The sequence below is a fragment of the Coturnix japonica genome, chromosome 4 (assembly GCF_054131305.1).
Source record: "Coturnix japonica strain WE chromosome 4, WE-NBRP24, whole genome shotgun sequence".
In the NCBI taxonomy this organism is placed as follows: Eukaryota; Metazoa; Chordata; class Aves; order Galliformes; family Phasianidae; genus Coturnix; species Coturnix japonica.
Genome location: NC_140666.1, coordinates 53,554,827 through 53,574,389, shown reverse-complemented (window position 1 = coordinate 53,574,389; position 19,563 = coordinate 53,554,827). Strand labels below are relative to the sequence as shown.

Below are 19,563 nucleotides of genomic sequence, written 5' to 3'. Positions count from 1 at the left end.
TGGGGGGGTGGGGGTGGGGGGGAACATATCCCTGTGTGATACTAAAAGGAAGATTAGAGACTTATTTATGTTTGGCATCTCCTAGTCTAGTGTATGTGGATGAAGATATGATTTCTTATTCTAGTAGCCAGAAATGATTGGTAGCAGGTGCTGGGTTCTGAATACCTGTCTACTAGATAAGTGTAAAATTACTTTTCTGGAGACATTCCTCAATCCCTGGAAAAGGCTTTAAGCTTTTTAAATGTCTTGACCATGGCAGTCCCTGTCTGAAAATCTTGGAAGAGCGCTTGTTATAGAGCAACAATGTGGGAATAAGCAATGGGGAGGAGTCACAAGATTCTCCTCTAGTGAGCTTCCTGCTCCATCTGGCAATTGCAGAGCAGTCTACTTAAGTGCAAACAATTTGACTTGAACAGCTTAGGTAGTTTTCTATATGACAGGGGAGTCCTTGATGTTCTTGATGGGACTGAGTACTTCAGATGTGATTTATTCTACAACAACAAACTGTGCCCTCTGATCTGTGAAATTAGAAAGTAGTGTTATTTTGAGTTAGTGGATTGTGATCAATTAGGTTGGAACTAGCAAGTATGGTTTGGTCTTACTTAGTTTTTACTAATCAAAGCTAGCAGTTAATCTACCAGTTTCTCCTGTGGATGCTGAGGAACTCTAACGGCAAAATAAACCATTCTCAAAGATATGTGGGGGAGAAAAGAAATGCTGCAGATGGACTGATTTGAATCCTGAGTTATTGAGATTCATCAACACTGCTGAGGCTTTCATACTTGAATGGGAAACTAAAAAGATTTCGGCAGGATCTGTTTTCTTTAAAAACACTTTTACTTGCATAGAGCATTGAAAAATCCACCTTTTGTCTAGCTACCTTCATCTCATCTCCCCATTTGCCTGTGTTCTTTTTGAAGTCTTTTCTGGCTTTTCCACTTTTTTTTTTTGTATCCAAACCACTATTTCAGTGCATTAATGAGGGAGGCTGCAATGAGAGGCCCTATTACATATTTTTCACTACTTCAGTTTTCTTGATGCTTTCAGCTTCACCCATTGTGCCTTTTTTGTATTTTCAAGCTGTTTGTTTTGCCTCTTATAAATATCAACAACTGCTGAATGTCTTCCCTCTCCAAGAACATCTATCCCAGAAACAGTTCCTTTATGCTTAATGCCAGTCTCTTGGTGCTTGGTTACCTGTGTTATCTTCTGCATTATTTCTTGCTATTCATTCTTCACTCTATCTTCATTTTGCAGCTAATATCCCAGCAGAAATGAGTCACTGCCAGTAGGAGAGCTGTAATCTATCAGGTTAAAAAACATTGCTTCTCTCTTGGCAAACCAGGTTTGCCACCCTGTTCCTGCTTTCACTCACACGGGCTGGACATTAGAATCTAAGAATCTAATGTAGTATCTGCATTTATTTAGGTTTATCTAGGTTTTTGGCCTCTTATTTATCTCTGCCACCCAAAAAACTGCAAGATTTTCACAGATTTTAGAAGCTAAGATCTTTTTTTTTGACTGAAACTTTCCCCTCTGTGAAAGACATTTAACATTTTGTCTATTTTTGTGGAGTGAGAAAAGCATCTAATGTCACTCACTTTGAGGGATGGAAGAGATGCAGGAGCTGTGGGATATCTAAGGATCCAAAAGCTCTTTGTGATAGAGTTTTCAATTTGATGAGTAAGGATGCCTCCTAATCACTAGGGAATGACCCTACCTGGTAACTGGTTCCCAGAGACTCTCACAGGACAAGTGGTGATGCTCTGGTCTTGTAGCAGATCTGTGAAGGCTGATCTTTGTGCTAAATTGTGTGCCTTGTTAAACTTGGGAGCCTCTCTGAGATGCTTCCAGAATTGCTCTATGTAAGTGCTGAATGGGTCCTAAAGGTGTTATCTATTGCTGCTGTTAAGGTAGAGTCTTCTTGGATGATCTAGACACCAAAAAAGAAACCATCTAAGGAACAAAAAGAGCCACACCCAAATTGTTACCATAAGCCATTTTTTCATCCTTTATTTCACAAATATTCACTTTATTTTTTTGAACTCCAAGTACAATTGATATCACAGTATTAACAAGAAGGGAACAACCAGAAAAGGGAATGAAGAGAACATTATGAACAATGCTTACTTTGACCATTTGATAGGAAGTGATTGGCGTTCAAGATTACCTGGCAGAAGTACAAGTACATGAAGATCTACAAACTGGTGAGTTAAGTTCAGATGTTCAGACTGTATTTCCAGTATTTAAGAGGGTAACAGACTGATACATTCCAGAAACAAACTTATGCTTCACTTGAAACACCCAAAATTGTAGTACCAAGAGCCCATTGCTGAGCAGATCTGCAGTATGTTAATCATGACGTGAGTTTATTGGATTAGTCGGGCTTTTGGTAGAGGAATTTTATATAAATCTCATTTGCAGGTGTGTTGGTCTATAGATACATTTAGCTCTTAATGCAATAGAAAACTAAAATATCCAGACCAGATGATTCCCTTAGAATGCTGCAAGGGCTGGCTTCTCCCTATGAAAATGAGTGGTGTTGCAGAGCAAGCTCCTTACTAGCCAGGCTCCACCCTGCAGCCCCAGCGAGGGAATAGGGCTGGATGTGAAACCAGGTTTAGCTGTGGGTCTGTGACTGTCAGAGAAGTTTATGGTGATGAGTCAGGTCTGAGCTCAGTCAAGGATGTTGACCTGCTGATCAGACTTAGTGCCTGAAACCACAGGGCCTATAACCAGTGGAGGGAGGGACTGTGAGGCAGTAGGGACCCATCACTGGAGCATCATTGTAAAAGCAGTTGCCAGTATGTGCTGTGACATCCTCATAGTGCTGTCTGGGAATCTCTCTGGAATAACCAGTGGGAAGGGATACCTTCAGCATCATAGCTCAGAGCTGCCCTGAGTCTTGGCAGTCAAACCCCCTAGGAAGGAGCATGTGCACAGAGGGCCCTGGTGAGTTTCATGGTTCCCTTCTCTACCTGGCATGGTAGTCCAGATGGCCACTACAGACAGCTGTGTGACTTTTGTTGCCTGATATCAGAAGAAGACTGTAGATGTTAGTAATAACTAGCCTTAAATGCTGAATTGATACCATAGTTATTGTACACACAGCCCTGTTCCAGCTACTGCGAGAAATTGAGAAAAGCAAATGCATGTTGTCTCTATCAGTGTCAGGTATCGTTATATCAGGGTAAATAATCTTAGTTTTTCTCTTAATTCACAATGTAGGGAAGATAATCTCATTTTAATCAGGACTTTGCTCTAGACCAGTGCAGGAGCAGTGAGTCATCAACGACTTCAGAGTTTGTCCCTGGTTTAAGCTGGTGATAGAGAAGGATGAATTTTGCTTCTTCCTTGTGTCAAATGCTTAAATAATAAGTAAGTTGCATATCATTTCCTAAACAGAAACATCTCGACATTATTTCTATTTCTAAGAATAGAAATACCTTACAGAGCTTGAATTCCACAACCCAGTAAAGAAATTATGTTGGACAGAAGTCTTTTAGAGAGTTCATAACATGTTATGAACATGCTATAACATTACAGCAACATCCTGTTGTTGTTGTAAGGCTATTCAAGATCCTCCATCATCAAATCCTGCTGGTTATTCATCCAGTTTCCTTTCCTAACTGGCTTTCTCTCTGCTTTGACATTTTGACAAGCTTGATCCTGGGGTGTTTGGTAGTTGGCAGCTGGCAAAATGGCGTTACTTTGGCCTCGCTGTGAGTAGACCTCCCTGTGAATGATGTCCTTAGAGCAGAGCTGAAGTTTAAAGGCTGCCTGAAAGCCTCTGCGAAAGTTTTCATTAAAGAAACCGTAGATAATTGGGTTGATACTGCTGTTGAAAAAGGCCAGCCAGTGGGCAAAAGGATAGATATAAATGTTGATGATCTGCAGCTGGATATCTGACAGGTTGGCGTAGTCTGAAAGCATCATCAGAGTCCACAGTGGAAGCCAGGACAGGGTGAAAAGCAAAGCCACAATAATGAGCATTTTGATGACTTTTTGTTTCTTCTTGGACACAGTGTGTCGCTGCTCCTGGCTGTGCTTTCCCATTGTAGGCACTGCTGTATTGAAGAGAGCAATGCCTATCCTAGCATACATAATAACAATGAGTGACAAGGGGGCAAGATAGATATTGGCAAACAGAACCGTTGTATAGATCTTTCTCATTCCTGGGTTAGGCCAGTTCTCCCGGCACCAATATACAGGGCGGGTTTCATTGCCATAGCCAAGGATGACTCTTATATGCTTCTCTTCTTCCACCTGCAACATGACTGCTGAAGGACACATGATTGCAATGGCCAGAATCCAGATGACTGTTATAATGATGACAGCAGTTGAAGTGGTCAGCTTCTGCTTAAATGGATAAACGATGCATCGAAACCTGCAGCAGAGGCGTCCAGAATGTACGTGGAGAAGCCATTTAGAAAATACTTAGTGAGGCAAACATAAACACATACACGGGTATAAAATTGTGTACTATTAAAATTGTGCCTTCTTTTTAAAGGTACAGATGGAATTGTCTCATCTTGCATACACCAGTGGAGCTGTATGTAATCACTCCATTTAAGAACTGTGCTGAGGAAAATAATCTAAAAGAAAGTTGGTTAGTGTAAGAAATCTTTATCATCTGTCTGTATCGACCTGCTGCTGCTTCAGTTAACTGTGGCAAGCACCACTGCTTCTGTTTAGCTTAACTGGGGATCTAATCAACTCTTGGCAGTCAGGTACAGACCAGCTGTGTGATTTTTAAGAGATAGTGATAGAAGAGCAATTACTGTGGGTGCACTTCTGAGCTGGCTGTGTTTTAAGGGGGCAGCCTTATGAACTGTATCCATCTAATATGTTGTGGTGTGAATTAATCTGCCTCAATGTGGTCAGGTGAGGGAGATGAAAGTGACAGTTTATCATCCCTGCATCATCTTACCTGTCTACAGCAATTGCAACCAGAGTGAAGATGGAGGCAGAGACAGAGATTCCTTGGACCATCCCACTCATCTTGCAAACCATGCTCCCAAATGGCCATCCTGGAAGGAAACAGGGAATTGAAATTTCTTTAGTCTCATGGCAGTGCTATCGTCATATGTGTTTCCTCTTATGCATACTTTCTTTTTGCTCTGGCAGGTCACTGATGGGGTCAGGAAGGCACAGGTTATGTAAATAAATGCACTGCCAGTTGCCTGGGTGAGTTTCTGATGTTCCAGAAAGCAGCAAAGCCAGCATTTGTGGTTTTACATAACATTGAAGTGAGACCTTGCTCTCTGCATGTTGCTCTAAGTGTACACGCTTAGTCTTCCTGGGCATATAAAGTAGTACTGGGACAATCCCTTGTTTAAGATGCCAGATGTAGAAGTCAGCAAAGACAGCCCAAGTAAGAAGGTAGTTTAGAAGCTTGTCTTTCTCATCTGTGACTTGCACTGACTTGAAATACCTACAAAACTCCCTCATAAACAGCAGTGTGTAAATAGGACTATTGACCCAGTGCTCTATTAGGTGACTTTTGTGCACTGTCGCCATATGTGCTGCAAAGTGAACACCAACCCCTTCTGTCCAACATGCAAGATGAGGGTTCTGAATTTGCCCTCATCTTTCTCCCTGTAATTTGGATTCTGTAATCCAGTGACAGAGATTAAGAGTAGTATATGTGGGTCACTGTCAAGTGCAACCTACTTTCATGTTCCCCAGGGACACCAATACTCAGAAATACAGGTGAATGCCCATCAGGCTTTTTTTGCTGCACAGTGCAAACCAGCGTACCTGCAATGATGTTGTCCAGGAGTGTGGTGGGCATGCAGAAGATTCCCACCAGTAGATCGCTGACAGCCAGGTTTAAGATGAAAAGATTTGTGACTGTTCGCATATGCTTGCTCTTCAGAACAATGTAGCAGACTACTCCGTTGCCAACCATACAGAGCAGGAAGATGAGGAGGTAAGAGATGATGAAGACAGCTGCCACCGAGGGCTGATGATGGTAGTAGTCCACATAGGAGACATTGCCTTCTAAGTAGAGGTACTTGTATGTCTCATTATAACTTAGCAGATGAGACCAATCGAATGAAGAATTTGAGTCAGTTTCTTTACTCATGTTGTAATGTACCTTAAAAGATATTTTTAAAGGTCATGATAATGCAACTGAAATTCATTTGAATAAATGTGACTAGTTTGGTTATGCATTGTGCTGAGGTACATATGAGCTTGTGTGTACTCATCCCTCTATAGCTTATTCTAGTCGTCCATATTCTGCCCTCCTCCTCCCTTCCTCCCCCCGACCCCCCCATAGTGAAAAAGCAACAAATATCATTAGTTTGTTTCTACAACTTGGGTATATGAGTGACCAGTAAGACTGCTGAAGATTTTCTTCCTTCTGCAGTCTTTGTAAATGTTCTTCCCTTCCCAAATAAGAGGAAATCCAGACAGGATGTAAACAGATCTATTGTGATGTGTTAAGTGAAGAATACAGCAACTGAACTTTTTTTGGTGGGGACATGGGGGAGGTAGAAATCAGAATTCTTGAGAAATCTATTTACTCAACAGCTTGAGTAAACTAACTCTTAGGCCACAGTGGGGTTGTTGAGCCATTAAAAGCAGCAGTGAAAATAATCACAGAATCACAGAATTTTGCATTCAGAAGACATGGATCTTCACCTGAATGTATTTAAATCTAATAGCATTCACCTGAAATGAAAATATTTTTGTACAACTGATATCAGGCAATAACTGATTTTAGTTTCCTGTGTACAGTCTGCATAAATGAAAGAAGTTAGGAAATGATGACCTCTATATTTAAAATGTCTTGAAGTACAAAATAGCTGGATGTATTTTTCTAGTTCTTCTACTGATTCCTGTGTGATTTTGGGGAGTTTGTAGTCTTTGATGCTGCAATTTTCTTGTTATAAAGTGTGGGAAATACTTTTCCCGTGTGTATTCACACTGTAAAGGAATGGATGTTTTCTTAATTACAGTATTTTATTATAGCTGGGAGAAACTGATCGGTTTTCTTTCAGTCTTTTTTTTAAGTCAAAATGTACTTGATAATGATATAATCTGTTTCCAAGAATCTCATTTCTAGAATTTACATTCATCTAGAATCTACATTTTAAACTGTGTCATCTTTTGTGTTGCAGTAGCAATGCTTTCAGTTGCTGCAGGGTTTGAGAAAAGGATCTTTAATGCTTGAACAATTAACTTTCATACTTAACTTACTGGGCTTAACTTTGTAGGCTACAAGCTGTTTTCTTGCCCTGTAAAACTAATAGATATATATGGCTACAGATGGAAGCTTGCTGTGGCACACTTCTATCATGTGCAATAGATAAGGCATAGAAATTCCATCAGCCTCTGTAACAGGTTACACTGGCATCTTAGTGTTTACAGTGGACACCAGGTAACTGGTGCAGGGAGCATTCAAATACGTTATTCCATATTTATTTTATCTGCAAGATAGACTTTGAAACTTAAGTGAAAGAAATAGGAAAAATGATTGTATCTGTCTGCTGATGGCTTTTGGGTGGCAATAAAGTGAAATGGATTGAGGTTGTGAATGACGGAAGGAAAGCGCTGGCTCAGTTTCTTTACTTATGAAGGGGAACTGACTTTTTGTGTGTGTAACTGCAGTTTCAGCTACCTCTTCAGATTCCTGATGAAGGTATTTCCTATCTGTGAAATAATGGTGGAAGGTGTGATATTCTGCTGTCACCCTGCATAGGGTGCCCCTCTACTGAGAAAAAGGAGTATGAGGAAACAGTGCCAAAAGAACAGGTGTTTTTCCTCAGTCTTCTTGCTGCTTTACCTAAAAGGCTCGCTAATTAGCAAGCTTCTGTCTCTGCCTATTTTTCCCTGATCTATTTGCTCACATTTAGTTCTCAGGAAAGCACTGCAGTTTTTTATGTTTTGCTTGTTAATGAAATTCAGTAATGTCAAAAGCTTTGCAAGTGTTTTACTTCCAAGTAGTGCAGTAAAAATACGTTCTGGTATGCCCTGGGTTTGGAGCAAGAATAGTGGTGAAAATTATATAGATGTCTTGTATTTTCTGTTATGTTGGATGTCAGCAGCTATACAGTGCTTGCGGTGTGTTTGTATTTCTGCATTTTCTTTATGTATTTTAACAAAGCAATGTACTGACTACCCATAATGGGTGTGCATTCTCTGTTTGCCTTTATGCTGAAAAACTGTATTGGTTTACTTTGTTTTATTTAGAATATTTTCTCAATTATTGAATTGTTTTCATTCAGGTGTTTTGTGTTCCAAATGTTTTAATTATGTGGAGATCAGATTCAGTTGTTGCAGTAGGTGTTTTAGTAGCAGCTTTATTATTCACTGAACTATACAGTCACTGATGAGGCCGTGTGCAAACATGATGAACAGTGAGAACAGTAGTAAAAAAAAGACATTTGTCAGTAGTAGCTTATGCCATTCCTTTAATCACAGCTCTGGAGCTGTGTTTTGTAAATCCCAGGAAATGCTTTATCACTTAAACCTCATCTAATGCTTAGCATCTCTTCTGCTCCCTTTTGGCTTCTGTCAAGAAATTATTGCTCACTTGCCTCCTTTTCCCCCTGGCCAGCTTCTTGGGGTAGTTAAGAGCGAGAAGCCAGAAGCGAGAGCTTCCCCACAAAGAAAGGGCAGTGTCATGACCTTCCCACTTGACATAGTTATTCTAGGTGAGGAATGTAGCTCTAAGTCATTTATAATGCTGCCAATCCATGAGGTTAATTAAGTTAGAAATAGGAGTGTTCTTGTGTTCATCCATCTCTTTCTGATAGTTAGTGCTGAAACCAAATAGAGGCCTCTTTTTCTGATGGATTATTGTTAAGCTACCACTTTCAATCTTCTCTGTAAAGAACTTTGAAATAGTTTCCATTTGTAACTAATGAGCAAGAAATTACAAATGGGAGCTATCTCTGGCTTACAGCATCTGATCACACTTGCACACATGTCATTTTGTACCAGATATGGTGAACTTGCTACTTACTGTTGCTTACAAGAAATGGCAAAGTACACAAGTTTTTACTGTTTTGAGGTTAAGGGGGGCAGGATTGGCTGGAAGAAGAAACAAAGTGTAGTCCCTTGTGTTTTGATAAGTACAACAGACTGATAACTAATAGGGAGACACAGAGGATTAAAACATAACTCATCTAAGAAAGAGGGAAGTAATATAATGCATAAATATTACTGGATGATAAATGAGAGTAATTTGCTTCCACTTAGTAATTTGAGGGCATGGCTGCACTATGAAAAACTGCCTGCGTGTTGTTTCTAAATAGATTGATGCACTAGTGAAATATCTGTGACAGTATCCCTACACAAATAAGCAGCATTAAGTCTTACAGTGCAAGTAGGGTAATCTTGTGCCATTGGATATGGAAGATTAATTTACCTCCATAACAGTAACAGATCAAGGTAATTATGAAGCGAGTGCAGTTACTTTTATGTTGGCCACATGGAAGAATTCTGGCATTCACAGGAGCCAGACAGAACTACTTCATCCCTGTGCACTGCAATTTTTATCCATACTGTGTGTGTTAAATCTCACTGTGGAATCCTCCAAGGGCTTAGAAACAGAAACGAAGACATCAGAGATATGAAGAACAGAAGTGTTGCTGGGGAAAAAGGAAATGTTCTGCAGTAAGTGCTAAAAAGAGTCATCTTGTCCTTAGCTATACACTCAGTAATGGGTTAACTGCAGAAACTTCCTGGAGACTATGGAAAATGGTAGCACCTCTGTTCTGCACGGAAGTTAGAAAATTGTGCTAGCAAAATACAGCCACTGAGGGATGGAAAAACAGACAAAACCCCAAACTGCTGTGCTTATGTAGTAAGAGGAAGACACTTACGGAAGCAGTACCAGGGAACAAGTACCAATTACCTACCAGGCACTTTGTCTGCAAGTTAACGTTTCCTGTGGAAAGCAGCCTAAAATAAAAAAAGCTATTCAGCAAGAGCAGCTGGATAGCAATGTTTGGAGAAGCAAGGGGGTGGGGGATGTTTCTGTGGCAGTACTGTGGATGAGGATCTGAAATTTATACCAAGTTTCCAGCTGAAAGTGAAGAGCAGCTCAGCAAAACAAGTACGTAAGTAGGGCAATGGCTGACAAAATGCACAAGATAACTTCAGTGTTAATTACTTACAACTCATCTGGAATGTTGCATGCAGATTTGGATCAGATCAAAGAAGTCTAAAGGAAAGCTGAAGAAAAGATCAGAAAGCTCAAAAGAACAGCTTACAGAGGAACAGTAGAAGTTACAGGATCATTTCATTAAAAGAAATATGTTTTAAAGTATATTGCAACGTGTGCTTCCATTATATTCTAAGCTTCAGAAATACTTTATTTTACTATTGCACATTTCAAAATGTTGGCCAAAAAGGTTGTGTCTGCAGTGTACTGTAAAAAGGACTCATTTTTACTTTCAGTGGAAAGAAGATTTCACCAACAGCCAAATGGGCTCCAGAAGTGTGCAGTAGGCAGAAGAGGAGAAGCCATTCCTGATAAAACAGAGCACTGAGACTTGTCGTGTTAAACACTGTAAGCAAAAACAGTGTTTCTGTCAAAAAAAAAAAAAAGATTTGACTACAGAATACTGTTAAAATCTTGGAAGCATTTGTTAGGTGTGTTTTAACTTAGTTTTGCACTTAATCTGATCTTCCTGTATGAGCGGAAATGCTTGGCCTGTAGAAAACTTGAATTACAAAGTACAAACTCCAAGGATATTTAGGAATTATGAATGGAGTACTCTGGAATTGAATGTTTGATTTATCTTTTAATACATCATTATTTTATGGAGTACTTCATGAACCACCTGGGAGTGTCCTGTCTCACAGAAAATACTGAGTGTGTCACAGGTAAAGGACAGGCTTTCAGTTAAGAGGAAGCTGTAATAGAGACACTTAAGCATATCAAGTTAAAACTGAAAATATTTTATTCTCGTTGTATACTTCCATGAACTCGATCTATACACTGAGAAGCCAATTGTACATTAATGGATAATAGCACAAAGACATACCGTGCAAAACTAATGAATGGGCTTTGTGCTTTGGACATTTGTCTTCCCCTAACAGTCATCTGAGAAATCTGAGCGGAGTAGTGAAATGCAGTATTTTGTCAAAGGCTTCTTTAGTTTTGTGGGTTTTCTCTTGTTTTTAAGGACCTTCCACTTTTCCTGTCTTATTTGTAAAGAGCAGTGCTATCAGTAGGAATGCTGTAAGAGATGAAACAAGACTTAATTGTGGATTACTCATCCTCTTCAGGAAGAAATAAGACACCCTTTGCCAAAAAGCCAAAATACAAATATTATTCATAAGCTGCCATGAGATGAAGCTTTCACAGCATGTTTCTTTTTTTTTAGAATGTATAAAATTTTCACTCTGCTTTGTATTTTTGACATTCAAATAATATCACAGCTTAAATCAAATAGCTTTTATTCCCACACAGAGTGGAGAACCTTAATGCTGAAAATTTATTGTAGCAAAGCTTTGCTAAAGCTATTTTCTGCCATTTGCTATGATTTGACCTTAAGGTGCAGTGTGTTAGCACACATGTCTTTAGATGTATTTGTGACTTGTGTCGATTTGTTGAGAATGTTTCTACATTTGAAGCTTCTTGCTTGGCTGTAGATTGAGCACAGGGTGGAAATCTGCTTTTCTATCCATAGTGAAGATGTGTGATATGCCAGAGAGGAGACAACAAAAGAGTACTGAATAAGCAGGTAGTGGTAGGGTTTTAGTAGTTAGCTAAGAGGGTACTTGGTTACACAGTAAATGAAGATTCTTCTGCAGCAAAGCCAATTAGAAAAAAAATATTTTCTGTGTACATGTTATATTTAGGTGATTTTTAACTATTGTTTCAACAATAAAACCTGTTATAATAATGAGATTAACACTTAACATTTAACCTTCTGAGTATAGTTTCTCTGATGTGTCACAGGCTACTTTGTTTTAAGTAAAACCTCAGCCAGTTGTTCTCTGAAATAAGATTAAAGTAATATTCCACCACAGGTGGCCATCCATTTTACTAAGAAACCTAGCAAGTCATAGGATATGCATTAGCTCCCTTATACTTGCAAATGGCTTTTGTCATTTTTTCTCAACAACTCCCCCAAGATCACTTGCATCCCAAGCCTCAGAGTTTTGAATTTCCTTGTGGCATTTTTGCAGCTGAAATCAAAGGAGTCTTTTTATTCTTATTCCTGCCTGTCAGTAGCAGAATGAGAAACCAGGATGTTACTACCACTAATGTCAGCAGCACAGGAGGAGAGAAATTATTAGTTAAGCACTCATTAAGTAAACTGCAGGGAAGTTATAGAACCCGTTTGGTACAGAATTTAGCTTGCTTATGGCAAGAGAGCCTTTTGCCCATTCTGTAAATTAGTAGCAACTGAGTCAGGAAACCCAGCACCTATAGGAGAGAATCTATTTAGAAGATGCACAACGGCTAATTGAAAGCTATCCATTTTTTATTGAGGCAAAATGAGGTACTCACTTGACCTGGTGCTTGGTACACTTTTTGAGACATCTGTCACTTTGGGAGGTTACCCTTTTAGAGAGGTTCTCCACCAATCAATTGTTCTGCTGTTACTAATCTAACACTGTCAGGAGGAGTGTTGAGCTTGCTATGGGATGAATGATATACAAGCTGTGACAGAAAGCAAAGTATGCTCATTGCATACAGTGTTAGTCTTGTGTTCAATAGAGAAGTAATGAGATTGTTGTCAAACTCTGTGAATCTTCAGGGCTATTACCAGAAAGTGTTGCAGAAAATTACTAATAGTGTTCTTCCTGATCACTAGTGCATGCATGATCACCAAATGCAGCAAGCTTAGAAGTGTTTTGAAAGCAGCCTGTCAGGCCTTTCAGATTGCTCTCTTTTCCTTAGTTCAAGTTGGCTGATCAGAAAAATCTGCTGTTCCCGTGAGCCATACACCAAGCATCAAATGCTTGGTGCCCTCTGGTATTCCCTTGTACCTTGCTTGTATTTGTCTGTTCTTGAGCTTTTAATTAAACTCAGAAAAGGGGAAAATGAGTTCCTCAAATGCACTGATAGAGAAGCTTTAAATAGAATTAAACTATTTGAATTAAGTCCTCCTGAGATAAAATCTTCAAGTAGTGGCTTTACAGCCATGATGGAAAATTGACCAGGGACCCCAGTAAATGCGGTCTGAGCCTAGACAGCTGGAATAGTGCAAGTAGTTCAGGTCCTATAGCAGAGTGATTTGCAAAGAATGAGTGAGTGTGCCTTGGGTCAAGCACAGATAAGAGATGAAGCATTATTTTTGTTTTGGCAGTATTACTAAGAAATCGTTCCAATTTATGTTGTTTTGTGGCTAAGGTACAATCATACCTAAAAGGAACTACAGAAGCTTCTGTCAGAGGTACCAGCGTATGAATTTAAGGATGACAAGGCATGCCAGCAAAGTAGTAACTGGAAATAAAGTGGGAGCAGAGATTACAGTAGCCATCTCTCCAGGTGGAGTTAAACATTAATCTTAGCACATGTAGTGGGATAAACTGTTACTGATTGAAAGCTAATTGAAAAGTTCTTGATTAGGAGAGAGCTTCAATCTGCTCTCGATCCTCCTGCCTACCTCTTAAGCCCAACCAGCTCTTAGTTTCCTTGCACATGTCAGAAAGCTGGTGTTGCAATTGAAAGACAAGGGTATTGATTATGGAAATGCGAAGTGTCTGTTCATGTTATATCTGGTAATGTGGGGCTTAATGTGCCAGCATGGAGCATTCTTCCCTGTTACAAAATATACAGCTTGCTCTATTTGCTAGTATAGCTTATTAGGCTATATACTGGAGGAAAGTTTATTTTGCAGCAAAGTTTCGTTAGTTTGTATGATGATATAGCACTCAGATGGAAGCCCTTAAGTAGTACAGATTTTAACTACCTTGTGTAGGAAAATCGAGGACAGTGTTCTACAGATTACTCAGCTGGTAATGTCCTGTGCTGCCTTTTCCTGATGCATTTTTCTTCTGACATGTTCCAATAGGAAAGGAGAAAGCCTATGTTTCATTTGAGGACTAAGAAGTTCCTTTTGCTTGTTTCTAATGGTGTGTTTAAAAAACAAAATGACAGCATCAAGTCAAAAGCCTTAATTTTGTGCAAATAAAGGAAGCGGGGAGAGGGGGGGAGAAATGTCAAGGATGTTTGTGACAGCTTTCTGAAGTACTGTCTTGAGTCCAGTCATCAAGATACTAGTGTTTGAAGGATAATATTAAATGAACTTTAGTTTGGACAACAGGAGATCTGGAATGTATTCCTTTCTCTGTAGCTGAAAGACCCATCTAATTGCAATAATCATGCAGACAGTCTAATTCATCTCCATACAACAGAACACAATTTGTTTACAAATTGAGGTGGAAAGAATATAGGAAAAACAGTGGGAGCTACCTAATAGGCATCCATTTCTGGCAGTTATGAGACAGACACTGTCTGGTACTTGCTGTCATTTCACAGAAATATAGGTGTTAGTGTGACCTACCTTGCATTATTTCCCCCTCGTCACCTAAGCCCACTCAAGCCACAAGTAGAAGCAAGTCACAGAGCAACAGCTGCTAACCCTGTGTGTTTTCAGTTGAGGCTTGAGCAAATGCTGCTTTTAGGGTGAATTGCTGTCCCATGCAAAACATTCCTTACATTTAGTAGCTCAAGACTCTATCCTCTCTCCATCCTCTATTGTTATATGCTAGTTCAATCTCAGCCAGCTACATGTTCAGTGTGTGACTTACAAAAGATTCATCTATCTTGCATTTTACATCAGGGGTAACTACTTAGGCCTTATTATTATCAGACATATAGATTTTATGTATTCATATCTTCACTGCCCCTCAGCAATCTCAGAGACTCAGACTATTGGGTTTCATTTTTTTTGTCATAACATAAGCTATTCCTCACATACTCGTGTCTTTTGTGTTGTTCTGCAGGTGCATTGTGTCCTTAGAGATGAGACTGGCATGCAGCACTAGCGAGGAGAACACACCCAGCAGTTTTAGTGGCGAGGTAAGGTGTCCTGCTTTGTCATCACTGCTTTCCTAAGTCTTATCACTGATTAGGGTTGTTTCAGCAAGTTACAACAACTTACACTTCAATAAAGATAGCTGTCAGAAACCACCAACATGCATATCTTAGCCAAGTTAATCATGCAGGTGCCTTTGAGCTCTGAAAGTGTTTGTTTTGTAACTGTACTCTAAGGACTGTCAGAATTTACTTGAAACTGGACAAAGTCCTCTCCACCACTTAAAGCAATTCTGTTCAATGTGTGATAGCTGAAAGTGAAGTATGAAATATTGCTTCTGATTACACTCATTTCTGTATTCAAAGCAACTCATGCTGAGTAGTATTAGATTTGATGGACCATTAAACTGTCTTTGTCTGATAGGCTGATGATATACTTTAACTACCATAACCTGTGCTATATATATATATCATAATATTGTTGCAGCAGGCTGGGTTTATCCACTGGAAGGTAACACCAAAAGAAGCACTTTCTAACTCTGTTGGCTAGAGTCACATAATGGCTTTCATTTTAATGAAATCCTCAGTTTTGGGAAGTGTAGGAGCCAAACCATCAAGTAACTATGCCCTTGAAAAGGGGGAGTTAATTATATTTTTCCCCCCTAAAGACCATTTTCTGTACACCTATGCACACTTGATATTCTGTCAGTTCAAGTATGCTGCCAGCATTAACAGCAGTACAGCATGAACTGTTGCAGGTGGAACATCCAGAAGACTTGTTTTAAAACATTATACCAGGCATGCAGTAACTTTGTTCACACCCAGAAATACGGACCTCTAATTTGACTTATACTGATAGACTCAGACCCCTAGACTCAGAGCAACTGTTAGCTAGAGGCATTTGACAACTGCCTGGTGAAACAGCCCTTTAAAATTGACAGCTACTTATAGTCAGCTGGGGGAATAAAAAATAAATAGATCAAGGTACACAAAGGAGTCCAATTGTGGTCTTTGTGGGAACAGTCTTTTCTCTGTAAGAACCTAAAGCTTTGTGTAAAGATTAAAGAGCTGTCACATTGAGAAGGGCACTTCCAGCAGCAGCTGTGCAGATGCTCCCCCTGCCCAGCGATTCCTGCTGACGGTGATGTCACTCACATCACTTTTGAACTACAAAGCCATTTATACCAGGTGTACTGTCATGCCTTATTGCCCAGTATCCCAAAAGTGACCAGTACAAACTAGTCAGTAGGGCTGCAGTATACTCCCTTGGACTAACTTAAGCAGCATATAGAGAGTTGCTTACTAGATACTTGACAACACCAGGAGCCCCATGCAGGCAGTGTTATGTACCCACCTCAGAGCAGCAGGATTAGCGTTCCCCTCACACATACATGCACAGACACAAAGACCTGTTGCCAACAAAACACTTGCAGTTTCACCTCAGCTCCCTGCTATAGCAGAGTGGGGAGTAGCCCAGCCCAACTAAAAACCCTGCTGCTTGCATAGGTTATCCCCACTTACAGTTAAGAGTGCTCCGCAGCAACCACTGGTTCAGTGCAGAGAGGAGGAAGGCTGCAGTCCTGAGTGTAGCAGAGAGGGAATGGACCTCACCAGTGCCTGACAGATGCAGGGAGGAGGGAGGGAGGAAGAGAGAGAAGGAGGGACTGGAGGGAGCAGACCAAAGACATGATGCTGAACCCTGGGCTAGTGGGCTGTCACCTACAGCCCTCCCTACCCTGGGATAGAAGGGAATGAACATCACAGCTGTGTTTCTTGCCGGTATTTCTTTATAGACCCTCCTCTTTTTTTTTCTTTCTTTTTTTTTTTTTTTTTAAAGCCATCCCTTTGTCTTGGGAGGCTTGTTAGCAGAGTTGGAGTTAACACAGATACAGCTACCTCCCCAGGTATCAGCCCTCTAACAGACTCTCACCCACGCACTCCTGGTCATTACAGCTGAGAGAGGGCAGCAGTCCAGATACATCTCCAGTGTGCTGAGTGCTCCTCAGCACAGCATGCAATGCTCAGGCTCTTGTTCTACATGCTGTGCTCCAGCAATTAGATCAAACCTCTCCAGAGATAAGGCATGGTGAGCTTTTAAATCTGAATCAGGAACCTAGGGGAAAAAATAGTCTGTACAGTCCTTATCAGACTACTTGACACTTAGATTAAGGATTATAGTGTTTGTCTTGTCTCTTTTTGCATCCTCCCACCCCCTAAATGCAGAGCTTCCGAGTTTCTCACGAGTCAAAAGGAGGTTGGGAAGACCAAGAAGTACTCCAGTCCAACCTTCTCTTTTGCATACAGAGGCAGACAACTAGATCCAGGTGTCTACCCTGAGGTGAGAGCCCCTGCTCTGGTTCTAACTTTCAGAGAATTACTGGAGTGTCACTCCATGGGGGCAGGTAACAAAAGACACCTGTATTGCAGGCTAGGCTGAAACATGTAATAGAAATGTTGCAAGAAATCAAGAAAATGAGGAGTACTGCCACAAGCTCATTGTCCAAAAATAGAGAATTTCCAAGAATGAGATGATAAGAATGATCAGATGTACCTTGAAAAGGACATGTTCCAGCCTTATAAATCAACTGTCATAAGGAAAGAAGTATTCAGTGATGTACTTCAGCTAAATCAGATGGAGATAAAATACACTAAATCTGGTTTGTAGGGGAAGAAGAGAGAGGGGATATATACACATATAGATGTATACAGGAAAGCAAAGCTTAAGGCTAAAGACAGCTAGAAAACCTCTATCACTCATGGGCACAGTCCAAGGACTGAAGTCAGTCCGACAACATTGGCCAGATTGAAACAAGAAACAAACACAGCAACAAACAAGAGCACTCATTGCATACTCTACACTGAAGTAAGAAACCAGCTCCTTTGCTATAGCTTTAATACAATACTGAGGGCAAAAGGGGAGGCTGTGGAGGAACTGAAACCCAGCAGCTCTCATATCTCTACTGTGATCCTCATTGCTGGTATTCTGCAGGGCACAAGTGACACAAGTTGGCAGCATATTTCAGACTGAGAGATGAGACAGAAACAACATCCCAATTTAGGATGAGTCAAGCTGTACTTTTGTGAGATAATCGCTATAAATGACCTGGAAATGAAGGTACAGTATTGTTCACTGGAAATTAAGAATTAAGGTACAGCACTATTTACAGGGGTTCAATAGGAGAGTTCAGTTTGTATGCAAGGAATCCAGTCCGTGGCAGTTCCCTAGGCAACCTTAGGTGCTGATAACATAAGGAGAACTTGATTTGCTGATGCTAAGAGGAGATGTCATGGAGGATGGAGAAGAGTGGAGACTGGCCAGGTTCTAGGATAACATCACTGGGATGGGAGCTTGAGGGTACTATGGTAGTGATAAACTGTATACTTGCTACCCAACAGTTTGCTATCTCTTGACAAAATGCCATCCTCTGGGTGAACTTAGCTTATTATACACTCATTAAACGTTCATTATAATACCAAAGCACACCTCCACCCCAAAGGCTTCAAGGTGCAACTACTCCCCACTGAGCCTGTGCTCTGAATTTTTTAGCTTATAACTTTAGGAGTGAGGCAAGAGATTTTTACACTAATCCAATTTAACACTGATTTGCCTAACTTTCCCTCAAAGCATTCAACAGTTAAAATTAGAAGGGACAAATTAAAGTAATAAATGTGGGGTCAAATAGGCAAGGAAGATACTTTTTCATCTTTCTGAAGATCTCAGATCCTCCCCAAGCCTGTTAAGTGCAGGCTCTAGGCTGTCCTGATTTGCAGCCAGTGACGCAGTTGGCTTCTGTAGACATGAGAAGGTCTCCATGGAGTCTGTGTGGAAATAGGAGCATTGGTTTCACGCTCAAGTGTTCATCTTTCATTATACACCTCAGAATACGTCATAAGGCTTGTAACTGTTGAGTCCCATCTGGCCTGATGAAATAAGTAATTCCCCTAAAATTTGAAACACCTCATTCAAAAGAAGTTTGTTCTGCCAGGAAGAAATAGAAGTGTCCCTGATCAGCTGTAAACTGTTTTTCTGTGTGTGTGCATACACTCAGATAATGCTGCTGTCAGATTTGTGACATGGGTGAGTTGCTCGCTTGTGATGGTGTGAATATTTGCTTACACTTCTTCCGAGTGGCTCATAAAGAGCTGATGTGCTTGGGGCTACCTTGTGGTCTAGTCTCTTCTTTTAACTAGAAAGTCATTTAGTTGTAAGAGGAGTAGTTGCCATGCAGGACACAAAGTATGCCCAGATCTGCAGTTACAGGCATGGCTTTGTTCTTGTAGCTCCTAAAGAAGATTGTGATGTTGCTGTTGCATGGCATGTGGCTGTAGATTCACATGGTATCCGGTGAAGATAATTATCCTCTCTTCTCTATATACTAGAGCAAGTATTCCCAAAATGTATCCTGCCCAGGGTAAGTACTTCTCTTTCGTTCCTTCCTTCTTTTTTCAAGTAAAGGTCAATGGGTATATGGGCTGCAGCTGGACTTTTTTCTGTCTGCCACTAGACACATTAGAGGGAGTTACCTGTCCTCTCCAGCGTAGTGTCTCAGGCACGTTTATAATCATTATGTGCTGTGTGAGGAATGTCTGAGAGCCCAGGATGTCGCTGA

The 19,563-nt window shown here is 40.4% G+C and overlaps 1 protein-coding gene and 1 long non-coding RNA gene across 2 annotated transcripts; one reads left to right on the top strand and one right to left on the bottom strand.

The window, feature by feature from the left end:
- Window positions 1–1,989: 1,989 nt before the first annotated feature.
- Window positions 1,990–16,585, bottom strand: NPFFR2 (neuropeptide FF receptor 2). The gene is made up of 4 exons (XM_015861470.3): window positions 16,475–16,585; window positions 5,761–6,100; window positions 4,931–5,030; window positions 1,990–4,387 (listed from the first exon to the last, which is right to left on the bottom strand). The coding sequence occupies exons 2-4, from the start codon at window positions 6,086–6,088 to the stop codon at window positions 3,571–3,573; spliced, it is 1,245 nt and encodes a 414-aa protein (XP_015716956.3). The 5' UTR covers window positions 6,089–6,100; window positions 16,475–16,585; the 3' UTR covers window positions 1,990–3,570.
- On the top strand, window positions 5,799–19,366 carry LOC116653369 (uncharacterized). The gene is made up of 3 exons (XR_004307038.2): window positions 5,799–5,932; window positions 14,923–14,998; window positions 19,235–19,366. It is a non-coding gene; the product is annotated as an uncharacterized LOC116653369 (long non-coding RNA).
- Window positions 19,367–19,563: the final 197 nt, after the last annotated feature.

Coding starts and splice junctions, on each gene's coding strand:
- NPFFR2 (XM_015861470.3), bottom strand. CDS start 6,088: ATGAGTAAAGAAACTGACTCAAATTCTTCATTCGATTGGTCTCATCTG. Junction 5,031..5,760: donor CCTGGACAACATCATTGCAG/GTACGCTGGTTT, acceptor GTTTCCTTCCAG/GATGGCCATTTGGGAGCATG. Junction 4,388..4,930: donor GTTGCAATTGCTGTAGACAG/GTAAGATGATGC, acceptor CCTCTGCTGCAG/GTTTCGATGCATCGTTTATC.